General features: G+C 38.2%; 6 protein-coding genes across 7 annotated transcripts; 3 read left to right on the top strand and 3 right to left on the bottom strand.

Moving 5' to 3' along the window:
- Window positions 1-1,197, top strand: LOC135626348 (putative F-box protein At4g38870). Its single transcript, XM_065131577.1, has one exon. It carries the CDS (start codon window positions 1-3, stop codon window positions 1,195-1,197), a length of 1,197 nt encoding a protein of 398 aa, XP_064987649.1.
- A 1,942-nt stretch (window positions 1,198-3,139) lies between these two features.
- On the bottom strand, window positions 3,140-4,245 carry LOC135626820 (root-specific lectin-like). The gene is made up of 2 exons (XM_065132468.1): window positions 3,601-4,245; window positions 3,140-3,405 (listed from the first exon to the last, which is right to left on the bottom strand). The coding sequence occupies exons 1-2, from the start codon at window positions 4,097-4,099 to the stop codon at window positions 3,329-3,331; spliced, it is 576 nt and encodes a 191-aa protein (XP_064988540.1). The 5' UTR covers window positions 4,100-4,245; the 3' UTR covers window positions 3,140-3,328.
- Window positions 4,246-6,109: 1,864 nt separating this feature from the next.
- LOC135626346 (auxin-responsive protein SAUR66-like) lies at window positions 6,110-6,562 on the bottom strand. Its single transcript, XM_065131575.1, has one exon. It carries the CDS (start codon window positions 6,560-6,562, stop codon window positions 6,110-6,112), a length of 453 nt encoding a protein of 150 aa, XP_064987647.1.
- A 1,537-nt stretch (window positions 6,563-8,099) lies between these two features.
- Window positions 8,100-12,743, top strand: LOC103970614 (enoyl-CoA hydratase 2, peroxisomal). 2 transcript variants are annotated; one of them, XM_009384455.3, is made up of 11 exons: window positions 8,100-8,281; window positions 8,393-8,415; window positions 8,555-8,660; window positions 9,471-9,541; window positions 9,680-9,752; window positions 9,868-9,907; window positions 10,156-10,228; window positions 10,306-10,456; window positions 11,557-11,627; window positions 12,123-12,296; window positions 12,388-12,743. In XM_009384455.3, the coding sequence occupies exons 1-11, from the start codon at window positions 8,213-8,215 to the stop codon at window positions 12,470-12,472; spliced, it is 936 nt and encodes a 311-aa protein (XP_009382730.1). In that variant the 5' UTR covers window positions 8,100-8,212; the 3' UTR covers window positions 12,473-12,743. The 2 variants fall into 2 exon arrangements, with proteins under 2 accessions (XP_009382730.1, XP_064990634.1); XM_065134562.1 differs by having other exon boundaries at window positions 8,217-8,281; window positions 8,393-8,468; window positions 12,388-12,672.
- Window positions 12,744-13,279: 536 nt separating this feature from the next.
- On the bottom strand, window positions 13,280-19,185 carry LOC103970611 (RNA pseudouridine synthase 2, chloroplastic). The gene is made up of 8 exons (XM_009384453.3): window positions 18,809-19,185; window positions 18,377-18,520; window positions 16,737-17,006; window positions 16,042-16,244; window positions 14,530-14,608; window positions 14,010-14,185; window positions 13,794-13,926; window positions 13,280-13,671 (listed from the first exon to the last, which is right to left on the bottom strand). Exons 1-7 carry the CDS (start codon window positions 19,142-19,144, stop codon window positions 13,812-13,814), a joined length of 1,323 nt encoding a protein of 440 aa, XP_009382728.2. The 5' UTR covers window positions 19,145-19,185; the 3' UTR covers window positions 13,280-13,671; window positions 13,794-13,811.
- Window positions 19,186-20,096: 911 nt separating this feature from the next.
- Window positions 20,097-23,239, top strand: LOC135626800 (SKP1-like protein 1A). Its single transcript, XM_065132439.1, has 2 exons — window positions 20,097-20,524; window positions 22,931-23,239. Exons 1-2 carry the CDS (start codon window positions 20,225-20,227, stop codon window positions 23,102-23,104), a joined length of 474 nt encoding a protein of 157 aa, XP_064988511.1. The 5' UTR covers window positions 20,097-20,224; the 3' UTR covers window positions 23,105-23,239.
- Window positions 23,240-23,590: the final 351 nt, after the last annotated feature.

Below are 23,590 nucleotides of genomic sequence, written 5' to 3'. Positions count from 1 at the left end.
ATGGTTGACACGCTCAAGAACACTTGTAGCGTTGACCTTATTGGTGGTCCAAAGAAGCTCAGAAACAGGAGTTGTCCCCTTCCAGATGAGGTGCTCGCAGAGATCATATCCTACCTTCCGGCGAAGGCCTTCTTCAAGCTCCTCCCTGTTTGCAAGACCTTTCGCCAGCTCTCGTCAAATTCTCATTTCCTACTTTCGCAATCACGCTACAATAAGACCGTCTCCGGCTTTATCATCCATAGTGATAACTTCTTGAAGTCCATCATCCTCATTGACCCCTACGCCGGCGTGCCTAGTAGTAACCTCGAATTCATAGCCGATATGGAATCTATCATCCTCGGGTCAGCTGGTGGCCTTGTCTTCGTCTTGAATCAGAAATATGAAAGGTTCGATGCTACTACCACCGGCATATGTGTCTACAACCCGGCCCGTGGGACTCGATGCTGGCTCCCTTCCCCCCCGGGTGAGTGTACCCCGGGGGGTATCGCGGTAAGATTCATGAACGACGGAGATCGGGTGATGAAAGACTACAAGTTGGTCTACCTCACACAAACCTGGGGATTGAGCAAATCGCACCACTGTCGGGTCTATGACTCAGTTGCTAGGGCGTGGACGATGGATAAGGAGCTCGACTTGGGGCATCAGCAACTAGACTTGGAGGACCCGGTGGTCTGCGGCGACGCCGTGTTCTGGTTATCATCAGAGTCGAAGTGGTACGCGAGGATTGGCCCATATGTCGTCACCTTCGACGTGAGGGAGGAGCGCACACAAATCATCCCTCTGCCGAGTGAAATAGTCATCGACTTCTTTGCAATTTTCGGAATAGCCAAGTGGGAGGGGAAGTCGTTGTGCCTGATCCATTACAGCTCATCTTCTGGGGTGATCGGTCTGTGGCTATTGAAGAAGACAAGCGACGGTGCGGTAGAATGGGTGAAGATGCATGAGATAAGCTTGTCCCAGATGGGGTTTCCGGGAGACCCGTGTTTTGTGAACTACGTCAAACTGATTGAGGTGTCGACGACGACCACGCTACTTGTTTTCACCACATATGACTCGATGTACAGTTACAATATAAAGGATGGAGGAGCACTCAAGTGGCAAGGTTGCTGGGGATTCGCTTATTCCCCCAAGTTCATCCCTTACTGTAATACGCTTCGACCATGCGGTGACCGAGAAGAGCTGTTGGAAGCAATCTGAAGAAAGTTGTTTCCTTTCTCTGATTCTACAGTATAATTATGTTATATCAAGCTCTTAGCGATTTCCTTGGATTAATCTTTCATAGAGAAATGCACAATGATATATGTATGGACTTGCTGAGATTTATGAGAGAGATGAAGGTTTATGCATTATCGTTAAGAAGAATGCACAAACAGTTCTCACTCTTTTTTGAATTATTTATATCATTGATGTTAAGAATCTAAAATCATAATGATAATAATGAGTCTGAATCAAATTGATTAGAATTAATCTATATTATATTGGACACTCGATTGATTAGAATTAATCAAATTCATTAGTTCATTTTTAATCTCTCACATATCATTATTATCTTAATATCAACTCAATCATGATTAATCTACAATATATTTATTGGACACCCAAATTTAACTCAACACCCAACTAATTTAGTTTATTCCATATTTTTAGGTCTTTTTAAATCTCTCACATATCAGTATTATCTATCTTAATATTGATTCAGTAGCTCTCTTGTCAAATAAGATGAATGCTCACTATGAATGAATGATGCAAGCATATGGAGGGATGATAAATAAGTTTGAGACTTGTAAAACATGGATAAACGCTTCCCAAGATAATTTATTTTAATTGCCACTAAGGGACTTTTACCCTAGCTTTGTACATCAAGACCACAATCTCTATTGTCTTTGATATTTTAGTTAGTTGTCGCTCATGGGAGATAATTTGGAGAATAAAAGTTCGGTTAAAACTTTAGAAAGAATCTTATAATTCGCGAAGACGGAGTAATCGATTAATTTCAATAAATTGGAGTAAAAGACAACTTCAACCATAATTTGATCATCTTTTAAACAAATCCCGTTATGAACACTTTAAATTTGATTATAATTGCTCCATAAATCAATTATGTGAGTGATACTACGTGTAACATAGTACACATTCTTTTTTACTTATTATTATTATTATATTTTTATACTTTATATTATTTATTATATATATATATATATTATGATGTTCATGAATTTGTTCAATTAGAATTGGATAGTAATGAGCTCACGATAATAAAATCGATTCACTTTTAAACATATACCCTAAATAATTTTGGTCATAAGTTACTCGAGAGGGATATCGAGATAATCGGACATACTAGTGTATTGTATACATATCCATATGATAAAGGCGATTGATCTTATAACTACTTGTGTGGGAACACTATGGGGGATATAATACAAGTACTCACTCGCCCAAACATCACATTTGCAGTCAATAAATTATCACAATTCATGCATCGGTCATCTATTACATATTGGTCTACAATCAAACGGATCTTGCGATATCTTAACGAGACCCTCAATGATGGTTTCTTGTTTGTTATAACTCCCCACTTTATCTCTATGCTTTCGTGATTGGGTATGAAACTTTAATGATAGAATATCCATATCGGATATATTATATTCTTTGGAGCTAATTAATCAATTGGAGTTTTAAGAAGCAAAAAAATAATCGCACAATCTATAACTAAAACTGAATACCATGTCATTGCCACCGCCGCTGTAGAACTCATTTAGGTCATAAATTTGCTCGAAGAACTTGATATCAACTCCACTTCTACTCCTACAATATATTGTGATAATGTTAGAGTTATTTACATGTGCGTCAATCCAGTGTTTCATTAATGTATGATTTTCACTTCGTATGAGATTAAGTTGTCCAACATCAACTATGTGTTTTTCACGTACATATGGTTGATTAAATAGCGGACTCACTCGTAAGGTCTCTCGTCCATAAATTATTATAATTAAATCAATCCAAGATCGACATCCTTGACATGAGCACCATCTTGCGGAGGCATGATAGCAACTAAGATTTTCCCAATTGTATAAGAAAATCTCGTTACTCTGTTAACGAAAATCCTCCCTCTTAACCTATATAAATCGAAAGAATATATCAATAAACTTCAATGAAACATATCTCGAAGATTTATGCACTTCCATGATTTCTCACCATACATCTTATCGTAGCGTACACGAAAAAACAAACACTCCGTAGCATACACGAAAGCAAATTGAACAATGATCCGTGCACAGACGATTTCACATTTAAAACCTTGTCTGCTCCATGCACCCAAGCAGTTTCACCCACAGAGCATCACTGAAATTGAGATGGATGCAAACTCTTTGTGTGTCCATGTTGTGGATTTTTGTGAGACACCTGCATGACATGAAAATTTTCTGAGTGATGCTTTTTGATCCATCTGAAATTGATAGAGCATTAGAGTTTTCAGGTAAAATCTAAATAAAGAACAAGGGAATTACATATGGGTAATATGATTATCGATCATTATTTATCTATACAAGAGCACGAGGATTCACAGTATTTAGAGACAGAGAGAGAGAAAGAGAGTACAGTGATCGCGATATCCAGCGAATGGGTTGGGGTTGGGGCATTGGCTCTGACAGCCGGAACCGCAGTAGTCCGACGTGGTTCCGCAGTAGCCGTACTGGCTGCAGCACTGCCCGTCGGGGCACAACGCTCCCGCTGCCTGCGATCCGCACTGCGCGTCGGAGTCACCACTGCCGGAGCCACCGTCGCACTGGCTCTGGCAGCCGGAGCCGCAGTAGTCCGAAGTGTTTCCACAATACCCATGTTGGCTGCAGCACTGCCAGGTGGGGCACACCCCTCCCGCTGCCTGCGATCCGCACAGATACCCGGAGTCATTACAGTACGCGAAAGTGCTCCCGCAATAGCCATACTTGCTGCAGCAAAGCCCATCGAGGCACGTCTTCCCCCCTGCCGCCGGTCCACACTGTTGCGCGAGGCTGCCCAACAGTGACCCCAAGCTAAAGATAACCACGAAAGGGAGCTTCATTTTCCGGCACTCCAAGCAGAAGAGGAGGCTCGCCATATATAGACTTGCCACAGATGATCTTCGAGTTCCTCCCGTCGACTTTGGCGGCTACCTTCTGATGGTACGAGAAGGAAGTCCGCGAAGCTTCTTGGAGCAGCGTGCCTTATCATTTCCATTTCCACCAGCCTTTTGAATTCCCATTCAATCCCTTCCATCCATCGTTCCAAAGGGTCTCGCGAGTAGGTTTTTTCTCTTTGAACCATCACAATCACACATGGAATTCTTTGTCTGATATATCTCTCTGTGCTTTGGTAATCACTTGCTTGCTCAAGGTCCAAGCTTGTTACCATTTGTCTTTAGATGACATTGTCAACCATGACGTAGATGTACATGGTGTGTATTTATCTTTGGGACAACGTTATCCTCTTGAGTTTGTGTGGCTGCTGGTGCTCCGATTAGTGCTTGCGACTTGGTTTTACAGACAGAGTCTAGATGTCAATTTATTTTCTTATTACTTGAAATATGCTGATTCACTTTGTGGAATGACCAACCTTATTTTTCTCCCTTTGTACCAGCCTTCTTAAAAGGAGGCTCGGAAGAAAGGATGTAATTTGAAATGTCCACGTTATCCAGGTAAGCTACTATATACGTCTAAGTAGCCTGTTCTATGGGTTAGATGGTAGATAAGAGTATGTATACAACAAATATATTGTACTAATCTCTCCATTCTGGTGGGAGCATCGAAATGCCTTCCACGAAAACGACAAGAGATCATGAAACTTGATCTAGTCAGTCAGGTGACCTATATATTATGGTGTGTCGATTACCTAACGCCAGCTTTCTTTAACTTGGTCTAGTGAGTAACGTATGTGTTAGAGTGTGTCGATTATCTAACGTCGATATAATATTATATTATTCGTTAGTTTTTGTTTGTATTTATGAAGAAAATTATTATTTTTATCATATGAGATTAATTATAATATTTTTAATTTTCTTGTATATCTTTCGCATCAATTTAAAAAAAATTATATCTTTTTCTCTCACTCTGTTCTAGAAACCCTGATCATTTAAAGGGATAATTAAAATTGTTAGAGGTTTTATTTTGATGAGTAACATGACGATAAGAAGAGTTATGGATTCTAGGAGTGAAAATATTCTATATATACATCAACTTTTACATCAAAAAGTAAGATCGTGAGTATAAGGAAGTGCTATGACGAACTTACCGATACAATGCCAGACTTCTGAGTGGAAGTACCAATATATCTTATGATAAACTTAATCAAACAAATGTATGATCAAAAGTATCAATATTCACTTAAGGAAACCCAATAAATTAGTAGATAAGACCAAATGAGCCAACATTACTATCAAAGGATACAAAAGAGAATAAAATTGACATGAGCCCTGCAATATAACGACAAATATCATACATGTAGATTATATTATATCTTTCCGTTCACTCAAATAAACTTTTTAGAAAACACAAAGGTAGGTGAACGAAAGTGTTATAATTTCTTTAGTGTGTTTATTTTTTGGTAAACGAAAGTGTTAGGTGAACATTAAATCTATACATAACCCCTTTTGTCTATGATCACTTAAAACTATTTTCGAGAGGCTTATGCTTAAAAAAAGTTAATTATTTTGGGTTGCTTGTGGTCTCGTTTATCTTTTTTTTTTAATTGGACGTTTGTTTTTCTAATAATTTTTTCTTTGTGCATATCTGTTTTGGACTACACAAAGTTAACTATTGGTTTAGATTGTCCTTTGCATGTGAATATTGCTCGAGTGTCCAACGCCTTAAACAATCCCAAGTACAAACATAACACCTTAGAGCAAAACTTAATAACACCCAAAGTATTTTTAAGGATTTCTTTACTCAGGAGAACTTATTCTGATACTATGATTCCTTCTAAAACATAAACTTTAAGAATCACAAAAAAACATATTAATCTCGATATCAATTCGTCTTCATTGCTTATCTTTTGTAAAATAAAAATCTATTTATTAACAAAGCAAGATTATATACATTGATTTTACATTGATTATAACAAAGCAAGATCTGCCTCACAAGCCGTAGAGGATCAAGTGTTGATGGGGTTCCCGTGGAACCGCAGAGACAGTGCACCGACGACCGGCGATGGAGGCAAGCACGGCTTTCTCCACGTCGCTCGTGATTCCCCCTCGGAGCAAGGCGATGATGTAGTCCATGGAAGCAGCTTCGCAAGCCAATGTTATCGGGCCGTCGGTTGGCAACCCGAACTCTTCCTCCGACATCCTCAACAGCTCCCTGACGATCTTGCTGCTTAGGTACTTCAAAGGGACCGTGAAGCGCTTGCCATCGGCCGTGTACACGAAGACATGACCTCTGCTCGCAACCAGAGGAGCACTGCACGACCCTACCGCTGCAGCAACACTGTCGTCAGGTTTCCCTGTCATGATCCTTCTCCTGGTCCTGCCCAAACCGGCCACCTTCTGCCACTTCCTCACCATCTTGATAAGCTTCTTTGGGCTCAGCATGGCTGAACTCTCTAAGACACAAGATGCAGGAGAAGGTGATGTGCTTTGAGCACTAATAAATGGGAACGGTACAGACAAGGAAGGACACTTCATGTGGCGAGTGGAGCTTTCATCTAGCTGGAACTGAGAGAGCAGCCATTGTGGTAGGGTGCATGTTTGGATTTTGGTGGAGTCACCTCATGATGCAAAGGGGGACAACACAGCCTCTGATTTGTGAGGCGCGGCATGAGATTAGCAAATAGGTGGCTACTTCTTTTCATTGTACGTATTCAGGGAGGACATGACCAAGATTCTTGGTTGAGCTCTGTGGCATGTGGCCATGTCCCCTTGAAACTGATGGCTCTTTTGACAGTCCTTCGATGAGTTGTCGTAGTTCGTAATCATAGCAGCACTGACATTATAGTAATTGCAGCAGTGCAAAGTTATTAGCAGTCTCGAAGTCGTAAGTCTTCTTCAGATCCTCTCCAAGGTATACGTTTGGGATTTCAATGATGCAGCGGTAGTACTCGAAGCCACTCTATATAAGCTATGCGACCCTCCAAATCCATCTTCCGATCCTCGTTTCCTATTCCTGGAGACCATAAAGGAAGACGAAGCTCTCGTTCTTGGCCATCTTTAGCGTGGCCTCGCCGTTGGGCAGCGTCGCCCAGCAATGTGGACCGGAAGCGGGAGGGAAGTCGTGCTCCGGCGGGCAATTCTGCAGCAAGTACGGCCACTGCGAAAACGACGGCTTCTATCGCGGCAGCTCCGACGTGCAGTCGGATCGGTATGCCCCTGCGGACGGTGACGCAGCCAACATGGGTACTACAGAAGCTCTTTGGCCTACCCAGAAATAGTGATTCATGTCATGGTCAAATGGCTGATATAAACTGAACTCGTATGGGAGCAATCGGCGGAAGGAGACCTATGGTTCATCATAAGGACTCATTAATGTGTTCTTGCAGGGGAATGCTAAGGAGAACATCTTAAATGAAACAGCTGCTATCAAAGAAGGTCTCTTTGTGCGAAGTATGAGGCAGTGCTAAGACTATTGATCGAGCCGGATGAAGAGATTGTTTTCGATGTAATTACTCTCATGTGGATCGAGAGGCTAAGCAATGCATAAATTGATCGAGAATTAGTAGTTCATAATAGTTTGTATTTTGTTTGCAAGAGAGATTGATCGATTCTCTTCAATTTTATGTGTTCTCTTCTATGGAGGATGTACTCTTTTTTTTTTTTACTTGATAATGAAAAAAAAGATTGAAATTGTTGGAGAAAATAATTTAAAATATTTAAATTAATATATAAAAATTAATCATTATACAATATGTTTTAAATTATAACTGAAAATAAGAAATGTTATTTATTAATATAATAATTAACTATTTCGAGTTTCGACATTTAATTAATATTTTAGTTTGGCTTTTTTTTAATAAGTATAAACAATTATTAGATTTTTTTGATGAGGAGAAATGTGGAGCTTTACACGTAATCGGATCGCAGGCCATGACTGGTGGAATTCAGTGTACTGCGTTTGGCGTAGTCCACTGAATCCGCAGGCGATATTTCTTTCACCGGTGGCGGCGCGATCGCTATTCGTTTCCGTCTCCTCGATCTGTTAAGAGTGTTGCACGGGTTCTCTCTCTTGTTCCTCGAGGAGACCGAGCCATGACGAGTTCCGATCGCTCGGCGCCCGCCATCGATCCCGATCTGGTGATCTCTCACAAGTTCTCCGAGGTGATCTATCCCACTTCTCTTCTCGAGGCTTTTGTCCTCGAGGAATTTGGTCGCTTGGTTGGTGATGTCGGTTTCGTTCTTTTGATCCTTTCTTCCTTTTATTTCCCGCAGACTTCGTTTTGCTATACTGAAAGGTTTGTTCGATGCGTCAAGATCCGGCGTCTCTCGGCTTACTTGCCTTCTTCCTGTTCGATAAAATGCTTTCCCTTTTCTATTTCGTTTTCTTTATTGTCACTTCTTTTTTATTGTCGTCGTCGTCTCTGTTGCGAATAGAGATGCGGCGCTCTATGCTTTGGGGGTCGGAGCATGCGCTGGAGATGCAGTGGACGAGAAGGAGCTCAACTACGTTTACCATAGGAACGGGCAAAAGTCCATCCAGGTTACATTTGGAAGCTTTCTGTAGAGTTATTCTTCGTCTCATACTTCGATTGGGTTTTGTGTAACATGTTCGACACTTGTTTAGAGGTAAAAGTGTCTCTGCTAGAGGCTCGATTGTTGTTGTTTATTAAAAGTAATGGAGGAGGTCTAACCCTTCAATTAGACACAAAGTTTTGTGCATCCTATTTAATTGCAAATTTATGGTATTGTAAATCCTTGCCTTCTAGAGTTGTTCTTTGTAGCTTTGGATTTAAAATTTGCTTCTATTAATAGTTACTGCAAAACAATACGTAAATGGAGGCAAGTGCTTCGATAATCTATTTTCCTAAGTTTTGGTCAACATCTTAATGAGTCTTAGCTGTGGTTTAGATGGATGTTTCGTTGCTTGTAGTGTACGTTTTGAGCAGTATAAAATGTTCTTGTAAAAAGGAAGGCAACATTGAACATATAGAATAAATTGGATCCTTGGAAATTTGTAAATTAGAGTCATAGTCAATAGTGTTTGAGTTGAAGACTCTTATAACTGAATCAATCAAACTACAGATAGAGCATGATTTATAGGGTGATTATGAACAGATGTACCAAGCCTTCCCTTATGTTTGGTGGTGCTGCTGTGACACTTATTGCTTTCACTGGTTTGCTTATTTATTCCATTTTTGTTTTATGAATAATAGATTTAAGCCCTTCAGATCATTGTAAATCTATGACATGTTATTAGTCTCTGAAGTCTACATCATCTTGCATCTTGGGCAGTGCTTACTCTGGTTGAAGATACAAATTACTTCTCTTTATTGAAATCATGAAAATGCAGGTTTTGCCCACTTTTGCGGCTCTCTTTCCTTTTGCAGAAGGTCTTGGACTTGAAAAAGTTAGTGGACTGCAGTGAGTAATTTCCATGTATATTATTTATATTATTGATTATTGATAATACTAGCATATTGTTGTCTTAGCATTTCAAGTTGATCCAAAAATTTGTTCTATTGTTGCATTGCTTAACTAAATGTTGCATTCTTTATGCAGATATGATCCTAGGCTTCTTTTGCATGGTCAACAATACATAGAAATCTTTCGGCCTCTACCTTCAAGTGGCTCTGTAAGATTTCAGTCATCTAAATTGTCAATTATATGTAGTTTACTTTAGTTGCCAACTCACGGGTTTGACATCCAGTAAGCACTATAGCATTTACGCTCGTGTTTTCTTCCCCCAGATTGTAAATAAGGTAGCAATTGCCGGCTTGCATGACAAAGGTGTGTTTTATTCTTGTTTGATCTTCAGCTCTAGTGTTTCTAACTTTTTCTACTTGCAAATTACTCTGTCGAAGTGGAACTGCTTATTTCAGTTATTTTTTCACTTGTCCTGTGACATATGGGAATACGTTCCACCTTGTTCTTATCATGCTTATGGAAAGAAATCGATATTTCTTAAACATGTAGTAAATTATGTTAGATTTTGGATTTATGTTATAGTTACATGAACTTTAGTAAATTTTGTACAGGCAAAGCGACTATTATTGAGCTTGAAACTACAAGTTATTTGAAAGAATCTGGTGAAGCATTGTGCATGAACAGGTCAGTGGGATGCCAATGGTTACACTACCAAGTGGCAGCTTTTGAGCTACATCTTCTAAACTACCTGTCTTCTGCAGAAGCACAATCTACTTGCGTGGTTCTGGAGGTTTTTCAAGCTCATCTCATCCATATTCATATAAAACCTACCCAGATAATCAGATTTTACATGTTTCAGTTCCCAAACATCAACCTACTGTAGTATATGAAGATACTATCCAACAATCTCAGGTTTGTTACTTTGATCAACAGATTGATTGTTGCATGAGCCATTGTACCAACGTTGATTTTTCCAATACTTTGGATATATTACTTATGCATAGATTTACTTGAGAATTTGAGATTGCTGACTATGTATATGGGATCTTACATATGCTAATTTGTTCTGTTTTCTTTATTGAATTTATGCACACTGCATTTCATTTCTCATAATATGTTCCTCCGTAATGTGGTTTCTTATATCTGAGGAGCCAATTCTTGATGTCTATTGATAAGTTCTCAGGTAAGTGGACATGTGTGATGATTTTTTGCTAATTTTCATTAATATGTTATGTCATATGACTTTATGTACTGGATGCATTTTCTTTTGCATCTGCTTAGTTATTTACCATTTAGCATTTCCCATGTAGACGATTGGTTCAATGAGGTGTAAACTTTTCTAGCAGTGTTACAACTGTAGCTAAGCACATAAGAATTATACAGTTGTGATCCCTGATAAAGTCGAATATGAGCATGTCTTAACATAGTTTAATATAAATGGTATCCCGGTCTGTGACATAATGAACTACAAGAAGGAGTCACTTTGCAACGTTGTGAATTCTGATATATCCTCATGTGATGAGATTTTTTCTGTAACAGCTATACCTGTAAGAGTGTTACATGCACTTTTGCATTAATACTCATAAGCTATCAGATACATCTGTGTTATATGAGTCAGATACTTGTTAGACTTTAATAATGTTGTTTTCCCTATATCAAACAACATAACAATATAAGAAGTGGATATTTTTATGATTTTAGTGCTTATTATGAACTCAACTCCCAATAGCCACATTATCACAAAATTGCAACACAAGTACCATCGGTTTTTATTATTCTTTTCCTGCATATCCTTGTACCCAATTGTCTCCTTGCCAAGTATTGTCATCAGGATGCTGACCCATTTCAGTTGTTGATATGTCAGTTTGTGTTGCAGACATGTCTCAACATTTTTGTTACAGCCAGTTAATAATGGAACATTCTTTTCTAATTTAATGACCATTATCCAGGGAACTTCAAGCCTTTCTTTTACCTGTTAAATGAACTTATACATTTATACGATGCAATCGCAGGCTCTGTTATATAGGTTATCAGGTGATTACAATCCTCTCCATGCAGACCCAATGATAGCACAGGCTGCAGGGTAAGCTATAAAACTATGTTTTTTGCCCTTGGTTCAATATTTTGTTTTTGTTTTTAATGTTCTTATTTTCTTCTTTGCTCTATGATAAGTGGAATAATGTTGCTATTATGACCACTAACTCAACTACTTTTAATGATTTATAGTGTCACAATGAAAGAGCACGTTTAGATGAGACCTGATCTAGTTGTAACAGATCTCAGTGAACTGTAATAGAAAATTATTAGTTGTTCTCAGGTGGTCACAGTGCGGCCCTGGATGCCTAATCATTTCTCTTATCCATTCTTTTTTTTCTTTTTGGTTATTGCCTATCTTAAATATCTATGGTATTTTTCTTCCTGAAACAAAAACTTACTTTATAGTAAAGTTTCATATATCCAAGTTTTTGATTGATGATGATTAGCTAGTCTCCCAGTTGTTTCAAAAGCTTTTAGTGTAATTTTTATTTGTGATCAATCTTCTTGACATATAAAGGAATGACCTATATTGACTTCCAAGGTTTGCTCGCCCAATACTGCACGGCTTGTGTACCCTTGGATTTGCTGTCAGAGCCATCATAAAATGTATTTGCAATGGGGAACAGACGACAGTGAGAAACATCTTTGGTCGTTTTCTTTTACATGTATATCCCGGAGAAACTTTAGTGACAGAGATGTGGCTTGAAGGCTCAAGGCAAGTTTTCTATTGTGTCTTTTGTTCCATTATGTTTTCTATCTTAGTGTACACAATATCTGTTAACCCAAACCAGAATTTGCATTTGCAGAGTCATATATCAGACTAAGGTGAAGGAGCGAAACCGAGCTGTCCTCTCTGGCTATGTGCTACTCAAGCACAACTCATCCTTGTGAAATCAGACTTGGGCACAGGATCATGATGAACGTTGGGGACAGGTTCTTACCTTTGTTGATATCACATAAGTTGTAAGCTTATATCGGGAAATAAGTGAGATACATCTGTCGATAATGCCATATAAAGCTGTTGCACCAATGACATCGTTCAACTTGGTTTAGTATCTCCTTTTCTAATGTATTCTCATGTTTTTGTGTAATGATGTGCTTGCCCTAACTTTTTAGATACCCTTTATGGACTTGTGATAAAGATATGTGGAGTTAATCTTTAGCTCATGCAGTATATGCTACAAGAAATACAGTTAATTCTGTTGAAATATGAACTGACAGTTAGGGCACAGACCACACATGCCTATGATGGATGTCTAGGATATCTGGGAAGTATGCATTTCTCCTTAACGAGGAGGTATAATATTCAAACACAAAGATGACTTGGGAGTTGAATTATATATATATATATATATATATATATATATATATATATATATATATATATATATATATATATATATATATATATATATATATATATATATATATATATATATATATATATACCCGACCCACTTAGATCAAGTTCAGGTGTCCTAAGCCGGTGATGGACGATCATAACAACAAATCATGTCAGGGACTTGATCATCACGCCGAGTTCGAGGAATGAGAGAGCGACTGTCATGATCCGACTGTTCTATCAGATGTTTTCCCTATCACGACAGGTGAAGCAGGAAAGAGAAGGTTTCGAGATAGATGGACACGGATGCAAGAGTTTGGACTCCGCCATTACATGCATATACAAATCAAAAAATATATATCAAATGTATCGTTAACATAAAATTATATGAACACAAAGTTAGTTTCAAATTCCAACATTTCACTGACCAGCAGTAGATCTTTTAGGAATACGAATTCACTGTGAATGCATATGACATCATCAGTAGATCTTTGGTGGGTGCACCATGGAACTCACATAGCCACTACATCATGTATTTGGAGCCTTAAACTTGCCAATCCAATCCACATGCATAGTTCACCGCCTTTATCTTGTATGGTCCACAAGATACAAAAAGCTCAGTCTCGCAAGACCATCAAACCAAATATATTGATGTTGGCCAACAACTTAAAACAACTTTGTGTGTTGGGGTTATGTTGTCATCCAAATGTCATATTGATGCCTCGGGCTCACTCCTCACAATCCAATTCTGGTATGGAATTAAAGTTAGTTTGAGACTGTAGCAAATACTATCACAACTGTTCTACAATTGCATCAAGTAACCACCACATTATTCTGATATAGAGATCAAGTTCTCATGCTGTCACACACCTGGTCCGCTTCCATCTCCTAAATCTTTGCACAACAGTCAGATATAGATCGGAGCTGATCCAATACCTTGGAAAAATCATCAGGTGGCGGGCATGAAAATTGTAGGAATTCACCTGTGTGAGGATGCTTAAATCTATAAAGCAACAGAAAACATGAAGTTGGTAAGCATAGAGATGCAGAGTATCAACATCAAATGAGTTTGGAGTAGATCCTTACCCTATTGAAAAAGCATGGAGGCATGGCCTTTGCAATTTCGATATTATGTTTGACAGGTGGCCATGGTAAGTTGGAGGAGTTCTTGGTCTGAGAAGTGACAGAGCCATGTCTTTCGTACCTCCATACACTTCGTCGCCCAACAGGGGAATTCCAAGGTACTTTGCATGTGCACGTATCTACTGGGCAATGGAAGCATTACAACATACAAAATAGATGTGTATCCCAGAGAAAGTAATGCACATTGATGTTAGATTTAATGAAAAGTATTCCAGGTTGAGTCTAATATGATTATTGCCAATTTTGATGAATCAAACGAGTAATGAAATGGTTTTTTGTATGGCCTTGTAAAGGAACTTCAATTAAAGGTTATGGGAAATTCCTAAAAAGCATATAATGGATCCTTTTATCTTACAAAAGTATAGGAATAGGAATATAAATTGGATCAACGTCAGTGACTAAAATTATAATTTTATCCATGAAGTATCCTTTTCAATGCGAAAAACAGTCCACATATTTATACCTGATGAGTGCGACCTGTTTCCAGTCTCCACTGCACCAGAGCTGCCCCACCGCCCATGAAATCCTCAATTACCTTGTACCTAAAATCAACAAGTCAAATGTGAATGATACTTTCGATGCAAAATTTATATAAAAAAAAAACCTGGGTTATAGTAGACTGCAAAGGATAGCTCTTCACAGGCACCAAACAAAGATTGTGATGAATGTGTGGGAGCAACATATTTTTATTTACCACATTAAACATGTCCCCATGCCTATCACAGTGAGAAGTTATCTTACAAACACGCACAATGAGACCTAGCCTGAAGAACACAGATACCAACATATAGGCCATCAAGGCCTTGTATGATCTTATAGCCTGTTGAAATCTTAACAACAAAATGCCCTTGAATATAACAATACTTTTGTTTCTGCATCAAGAAACATTTCTCCAACAATTAAAAGACATGCGGCAAAATAAAATCAAAATAGATTCTGAAATATCACATTGGGAGTTTAAATAATAAAAAACTTTAACAACACAAATTCATCAAAGATGGAATTCCCAGATACATAAAAGCAAATAAAGAATCAAAGCTTAGAAGTAACAGCTTATTAAAGTAATGATATAGTTTGTTGTTTTTATTTTCTTTTCAATTGAAAGTGGCAACTGATAACTGTTTATGGTAGAACAACAATTTTTTCAAACATCCTTCTTCTGAACATGCCCATTCAATTGTCATACCTCGAAGAGTTGGAAAAGTTAGCTGGTTGAATGTGATTTCCGTTCAACCAATGGATTATTCCTGATCAAGTTTCTTCTTTCAGGCAATTTCCTTGATGCAAATTCAATTTAAATTCTGCAGTTCTTTCTTTGCCTAAGTTTGCTCTGAGTGTTCTAGAATCAACTTTAGTTGCATTTGTAGAAAAATTTTGCACTTTCGGACTGTTTCGGTTTAACAAAAAGGTAATATTAGCTCAAATTTGAATTGATAATCAAGATAAACAAAAACTTCCATATTAATGAATGCTGGTTATCATATTAATGAAACCTTCAGGTTTTTTTATCCTCAGAAAGTTAATCCTGCTTACTGCTTAGAGCTTAAGATTGTGTGACCAACAATTGCAGCTCTTGCTCAACATCATGCTTTGAAGTTTTCTTTCAAGCGAAGCATGCCCAAGTAAAGGTTTCAAAAGTATTTCATCGCTTTCTTGTCATTTCAATATATATAAAAGTAGAATATAGTAATCAATTAACTAAAGCAAATAATAGTTTAAAGAATCTCCTTTCAATCAAAAAGCAGCATTACTTTTGAAAATAACAAAGAGATCAGAGTCAATACTCTCAAGTGTTCAATTGATCCCATTATCAGAATTAGGGAAGAGAAGACTGGTAGTCACTCCATTACTTACATTTCCAAGTAGCCTCTCTCTAATTTATTTTGTAAAGAAATCTTAAACAATTATAAGACAACATGCATTATATAGATTGGAAGCAGAATGGATGATCAAGAAAAGAATTTACATCAATCACCTACTAGCAGCATAGCGAGCATGTCTACTGTTATTCAAACCAGAAACAGCAACCATCCGAATCCTGTTGTTAGAATCACGAGCTATGGGTATTTCTATCCTTCCATAACTTGGATTAGGAACTCCAGAAGTAAGACTCATGTATACTCTATGGATTGTATGTTTTTTGAACTGCTCAGCTAGGTGGGCATGGGAATGGTCATCCTGTCACCAAAAAGTTAAAAAAATAATATGAAAGCCACGTTTTATTTTCACAATCTGACTTGTAATGAAGTGCCATGTAATAGCAATCCAAAAACAATGATGCAAATAATGAACTGTTAGATATTTCGTATCAAGCAACTATGCAGTTCAAATGAAGAGTATGAAGGGTTGAACTTCTAACAATAGAACTTGTAGATCATTGTAGCCAATACATTGCAATTTACTGCTATCCACCATGTACAAATTGTCCTATAGAGAAAAGGAATTCCTAGTAATTTCAATTAGTCTAAAATATGGATGCAGATGCTGATCCAGTCATAAGTGGAGATACTCCATACACAATTTACCATGCATCTCAAACATGGGTCTGTTGGAACATGCTTGGAGCAGCATGTTAATTCCTAGTCCATCTCATGGATTATAGAAAAAAAGAAAGTGCTCAACAGGATATCAGCAGACAACTATCATATATCTCCAGAAATTGCTGCTCACCTTGGCTACAACAAGAAGTCCACTTGTCCCCTTGTCCAATCTGTGCACAATACCAGGTCGAACAAGAGCCTCATAATTTTCTATGCCCACTTCTTCCATGGAAGACTGATCAGCACAAACTTCTTCAATGTCACTGTCAGATGATTCAGAACATTCCTCAGTGTCAGAAATTTGGATATTGTTTGCAAATGCTCTTATTGGAAGCCTACAGTGGTGAAGAATAGCATTTACTAGTGTCCCATTAGCATTTCCAGGGGCTGGGTGAACAACCTAAAAATGGCACATATAACAAGCAAAGTTAAGAATCTTAAGATGAAAAACCAGCGGATCAGTTAAAAGAAACAAGGCCTGCAAATTAAATGGTAAACAAAGATGAAAACAAAAAACAGTAAGCACAATTTTAAAATTGAAAAGAATAAATGCATTGTCAAAACGTATGCAGTAAGAGTGAAAAGTATATGCCAATTCAATGGTTATTCATACATTCAAATTTCTAAGATAAATTGGAAAAATAATATAAATTGCTATATGAAGTTTGTACAAACATTTCATCTTCCATAAGATGAAGGCATCACTAACCAATGAGACAATTCTACAAATGTGTTGATAATGAAACCAAAAACCACCAAACTTGATTCTCACTAGGACTGATCAAAGGCTATTGTTATATCTCTCTCTCAGTTACACTCGATAACTACATATAAAGAAAGGTGTTACAATAACTTATTTTCTATAGCTAATGTATTTACAGCAAGTAGTGCTTTTGAATGGATCATCATAAGTGTATTATTCTCTCTCACAAAGGATTCTAATGACCTATTGTTCTGTTCTTTCAACAAGAAAGCATCGATATAGTGCTATATAAACAAGTTTGCGAATCACATTTTAGGGCCTTGTTCATCCTGGTAGTGCAGGCAACATGTCTCCCACAATTGGTATCAGAACATGATTTAGATGACTTGGATCATTCATCATACCAAAGCTAAATGATGCATCACATTGTACTATAAATAATTGTTCTCCAAGCCAGACATTCAACATCTTATCTGTATTGAACATCTGTAGGTTTGTGTGATTGAAACTATCATCATGGTAAGATTTCCGAGGAACGATTTCTATCCAAGTTCTGAATCCAATATGAACTGACTTGTTATTAAATAATTCGCTACTTATATGCATATACGATAGTGCTGGCGTGCTATAGATAAATACAAGCAAGATGGCATGATATGTCCTGAAGAGTACCACAATCAAACAATAACCAAAAGATGAGGATCCCATAAGTTGGCTTGTCTAAAATTTGAGTCCATCTTACAAAGGAACTTTGCAAGCGAATACCAGATAATAATTGTGTGATGTCATAGCTTGCTAGTCTAGTAGAGAGTGATAGGTAATTCAAAAAATTAAAAGGAATGTAAAAGAATACTCCAAAGTCAAATGAAATATATGAAAATCTTGAAGCATTAACATATAACACTCGAACATAGTTAAACTAACCATGTTGTAACTCCCATCTATATCAATTTCAATTTAGCACTTCCATTTCATGGTTAAATCAGTGATGAAATACTAATAATGCTGAAAGTATACCATCAATAATATAAAATGAACAAACTTGACCAACACCAACAACAAATTACCATATGTGCAGGTTTGTTGACAACGAGAACATGCTCATCTTCATATACAATATCCAAAGGCATATCTTCTGGTTCAGCCTTCAAAGGTTGCAACTTGGAGATCATGCAGCTAACCATGTCCCCTCCTTTGATAATATGGGAAACCTACCAAGATGAATACAAATAGAAAATAAGCACACCGACAAACAAGAACACATCAATATATACTTGGACATCAAATTATAATGACAATTCACTGAAACAATAAATGCTAGTATATATTAAGATCAAGTCGATTTGTTTGTTCCATGTATGAATTAGAAAATGCTAAGTGTTCCTTGTCCTTTTGCTGAGAAAATCCATCACCTTATCTTTCCTATATTCCCATATTATGAGACTCGATTATTACGATCATTGCTAACAAATGGAACTATAAACTCGAGCTCTTATTACCTTGTTAACGGTTCGGCCGTTGACGGCGACGAGGCCGGAGCGGATGCTCGACTGAATCCGAGCTCGACTGACCCCTCGAATCCGAGAGGAGATCCAGGAATCGATCCTCGTCTTCTCCGCTCCGACCTCGACCCTCTCTTCCAGCCGCACCCCGGCATGGTTGACTCTAATCTCACCACGAGGAGGAGGCGACTCCGGGTCCAGATCCGGATAAGAACTGCATCGAAGAGCCCTGGGAGAAACCCTAGACCGGTTAGGGTTTCGACGGAGAAGGTTGAGAGAGGAGAAAGAAGAGGAGGACGCAGCAGCCGGAAGCAGCGGCTGCATCGTCATCATCCGACGACGAACGGGCGGTTCGATAATGGGAGAACCCAAATACCATCATCTTCCAATCAGGGATCGACAATCTCAAAGCAGATCTCGTGCTGCACCCTTCGACTCGATCGACCTTGTTCCGCTAATGGACGGCTCATGATATGATTTTGATTAATTCGTATTAAATGAATGAATCTTTGGTGAAAACTATAGAACATAAAATTTTATATAGACCATTTCTTTTTATTTTCCCTATCATGAAATCATAATTAATGTACCATTTCGTTAGATTGCTCTCATCCCAATTGAATTGGAAACTACTTAGGCATACAGAACTTGAATTATTAGAATATTTCATTGAGATTACTTTTCTTAGTGCCAACGAGATGGGAATGATATGATGAAAGAGCCATATCTATTATCACCTATCACGGTTCGATCATAGAACAATATTTTGTCTAACCGTTTTTACTTAACCACCATTTCTACCTGCTTTTTTATTGAAAGAAGTGGTGAGTTTCGTGTGGGACCCGCAACAGAGCTACATCTACCACCGCCCATCACAGTTCGGGTAGATGAAGCAGGAGATCGATCATAGAACGATATTTTGTTTTTCATGGTAAGAAGTGATGAATTTTGTGTGGGACCCGCAACAGAGCCATATCTACTACCGTCCATCACAGTTCGAGTAGTTGAAGCAGGACCGTCCACCCGTTTAAAACGCAACCCTTAAAGCTACCTGTTTCTTTATTGAAAGAAGCGACGAACTTCGTGCGGGACCCGCTAGAGTATCACGACGCGTGAGATGAAGCAGGACATTGATTATAAAAAGATACATCGTCTACTCGTGTGTATCTCAACCCTCGAGTTTACCAGTTTTTTGTTGTTGAAAGAAGTGATGAATTTTGTGTGGGACCCGCTTCGGGGCTCTGGCGACCACCTTTCACGAAGCGATTGTTGAACCAACCATTTCATGGAAGCAAGTTTGCTGTTAGGATTTATCAAGTGGTTAATCCCATCGATGAATGAGTTAGTTCTTAACATCCCCAAAACAGAGTTTGTTTTCTGTTAGCTTTCGATCGGAGCGGTGGGCGGGCGGCGATGGCGAGGACGATCAAGCTGAGGAGCTCGGACGGGGAGGTGTTCGAGGTGGAGGAGGCCGTGGCCATGGAGTCGCAGACCATCAAGCACGTGATCGAGGACGACTGCGCCGACGGCGGCATCACCCTCTACAACGTCACCTCCGATATCCTCGTCAAGGTGCTCGAGTACTGCAAGAAGCACGTCGATGCCGCCGTCGGGTCCTTCATCAAAGTCTTGGGGGGCGTCGACAAGGACCTCGAGTCCTGGGACGCTGAGTTCGTCAACGTCGACCTGGCGACCCTGGTCGACATCAGTAATGTGAGATACCTTTCTGTTTTCTCCTCGTATTTTTAGTTCGTGTTTCATTTCTGCAGAGTTAATATATCGATTGCTTTAGGTTCTTCATTATGAGGAATTGATGATCCCCTTGTTTGGTTGTAGAGAAATCTTTAGCTCTTCTATTGCAATTATGATATGTGAGTGCTGTGATTGGAAAAAAAAAAAAAAAAAAGGTATAGAGTAGGTTCGCGTTAAATTTATCTTAATTAACGTGCCCTTCTTTGTTTTTGTTTGCTTTTTCCGTTTCAGTTAGATACCTTTTTTCTGTGGTTGATTCTACAACATTTATTTTTTATTGTGGGAAAACTCAATACCATGTCCTTATTTTAGGAGTAGCTCTGGCGGCTGCCTAGATAGCTTTGGTACTAGATTTTTGTTCTTCTTTACTAGAAATGCTGCATTATATTTTATACTTTCCTCCTGTGACAGAGTTTTGGTAGGTGGGTTAGATTCTTTTAACTAAAGATAAAATGATAGGTTGGTAGAGCAAATTCTTCTTTCCACCATTTCTTCTTTCTAGTTTGTCTATGCATCCTTGCCATAGAAGTGTTCATGTGGGAGATCAAAATTTAGAATTCTATAATGTCAAGAGAAGATATTTAGGTTATCTGTGGACTCCATTGCAGAAGGAAAATTGCATGTCTATCTTTCCTGTTATTATTCCCTCTATTCATCCCTTAAGATTTTTCAGTCAAAATATAGTTTCTTTAGGGATACTGCAGCCAAGTGAGGGTCAAACGACAGTAACTGGAATCAGTCTACTCCATTGGAACGGTGATCATGGTACGATTTCCCAATCCATGATATTTCTGCCTCGATCATTGTAATATGATCAGTAACGTGGAAATTGAAGTTTCAAGTCTCATAATGTCATTTAGTTTCGTAGACCAAAAGCAAGGTCTAAATGGGTCATAATATGTCCGTACTGACTTATAACAAAAGGAAATATGTCCCCACTTTTTATCAAGTCTAAATTAGAATTTCAAATCTCATAATGTCATTTAGTTTCATTATAATATGTCCATCAAGTCAGATCGTGACACTCTCCCAACTGATTTATAACAAAAGGAAACAAAATCATTTAAGTTATTCTTCATGTACTCCTGAAGGAAACTAATCATACAGTTCTTACGAAATTGATGGTAATCAGTCTTCTTTATAGAAGTTGGATCACAACCTTCTTATGACATAGACCTTTAGTTAACAGACTTAAGTTTGATTTATGTTGCTATAGGTGCTTTACAACGATAGTCATCAGTCTTTATGTTGACACATGTTTTGAACTCTATATTTAGTTCCTGACAATTTGAGGTCAGTTGCATGGAGCTTTTCCACCATAAAGCTGTATTAATTCAAGGGCATTCTCTGCCTTTTATGTCATCACTAAAACAAAGCAAAAATCTGTTCTTTTATGTGTCCCAAGAAGGCCCGTGACTTTTCTTTAGATGTCAATCACCAATGCAATTTCAGATGTTCAGATAAAACCATTTCATGGATTGCTACCAATCATATTGTTGAAGAATTGCTACTGAGCAAATTGGAAAGGATGGCTTGATTTGTTTGGGATGTTGTTCTTAACTCTTCTTATGGTGGATGACACGGAGAATTTATTTAATCCACTGAATACTGGTGATCTGTGGATTCATAGGGGGGAAAAAAAGGTTCTCTTTCAAAATTGAATACTAGTGATCTTAGAAGGGATTGGCAATATCTTTTCAACAAGAAGATCTTTTTCAACATTACCTGTTCAAAATAATCCATACACGGCCAAAGGATTGATATTAAACTCACATTTGTGGACGAAGGGTCATATACCCTAACAGCAAGCTTAATACATATTGGTTGCAATTGCAAATTCTTCTAGTTCTTATTGACGTGTCATGTGAGGGTTAGCAGCTGCAAATGAAGCTTTTCACTCCAAGACTCTTTGCACTGTGTTTAGGCTCATCTGCAAGTCCAAGCCATCCCGTAATTAACTACCCATGCAAGTGCCTTTTCATTGTGTGTTCTGTTCTTCCTAATTTGAGTTTGTATGCTCTTAATCATTTCTTCACTCTTTCGTTTATGATTTGAAATTGCCTCATGAGCAATTGTGTCGAATGCTATATCTGAACAATGTAGAGGCCCCTCCAATCACCCCTTCGGAAAATGAACATGATCAGAAATTTGCATATATCCTGTAGCATAACAACTTTGTGGTGCCTAGAAAATCTTAAATAATGTTTTATTTTTCTTTTTTAGCTTATAAAATTGCATAATATGCAAGTATGCTGCTTTCAGGTATATTGAAGGAAACATTTTAAACTAAAGATGCTTTGTAAAACCCAGAGAAGGCAAGGATGTACTATTCTATGAGGTGTTAATCCTTTTACCTCATGCATTCAGGCTGCAAACTATCTGAACATTGAAGGACTGCTGGATCTAACTACCCAAGCTATTGCCGACAATATCAAGGGGAAGAAGCCACAAGAGATCCGTGAGATCTTCAACATTGAAAATGAGTTCACGCCCGAGGATGAGGAACGGGTTCGGGAGGAGAACTCCTGGGCGTTCGAGTGATGCCATTCTTCACTCCAAGAACCGGGTTCTGGGGCTCAATTCCTCATGGTGAATCCTGTAGTCTACAATTGTAAGTAGAACACTGACAACATCTTGTTCTTGAGAAGGACGTCATTTGGTATTTTGTTAGAATCATTTCGTTGGATCTCTCAAGCAATTGGCCTGTGCTGATTGATAGCGTGTTCTCACACAATGGTCCGTCTCTGCTAAAATACTGTTCCTGGAGTTGTGTTAGAATCACTCTTCATAAGTTTGATGAGTTCATCACATTTGTCCACCTAATTTGTGAGCTTTAGGCATAAGAGTGATTCCATTATCATCTCTTGGATTGCATATGTTAGGATAGAGCTACTCTCGAGTCAAATTGAAGTCTTAACCGAGTACAAAATAATATTCTATTTAATTAGGTTTCTGTCAGTTTTTTCCTGCAGTGGTAGGGAGTGAGAGTTATTGGGGAAGTCTGTCAGACACCTTCAGGATCACCCA

Source organism: Musa acuminata, chromosome BXJ2-11, assembly GCF_036884655.1.
Source record: "Musa acuminata AAA Group cultivar baxijiao chromosome BXJ2-11, Cavendish_Baxijiao_AAA, whole genome shotgun sequence".
Taxonomy (NCBI): Eukaryota; Viridiplantae; Streptophyta; class Magnoliopsida; order Zingiberales; family Musaceae; genus Musa; species Musa acuminata.
This window is presented reverse-complemented; position numbering and strand designations above follow the sequence as displayed.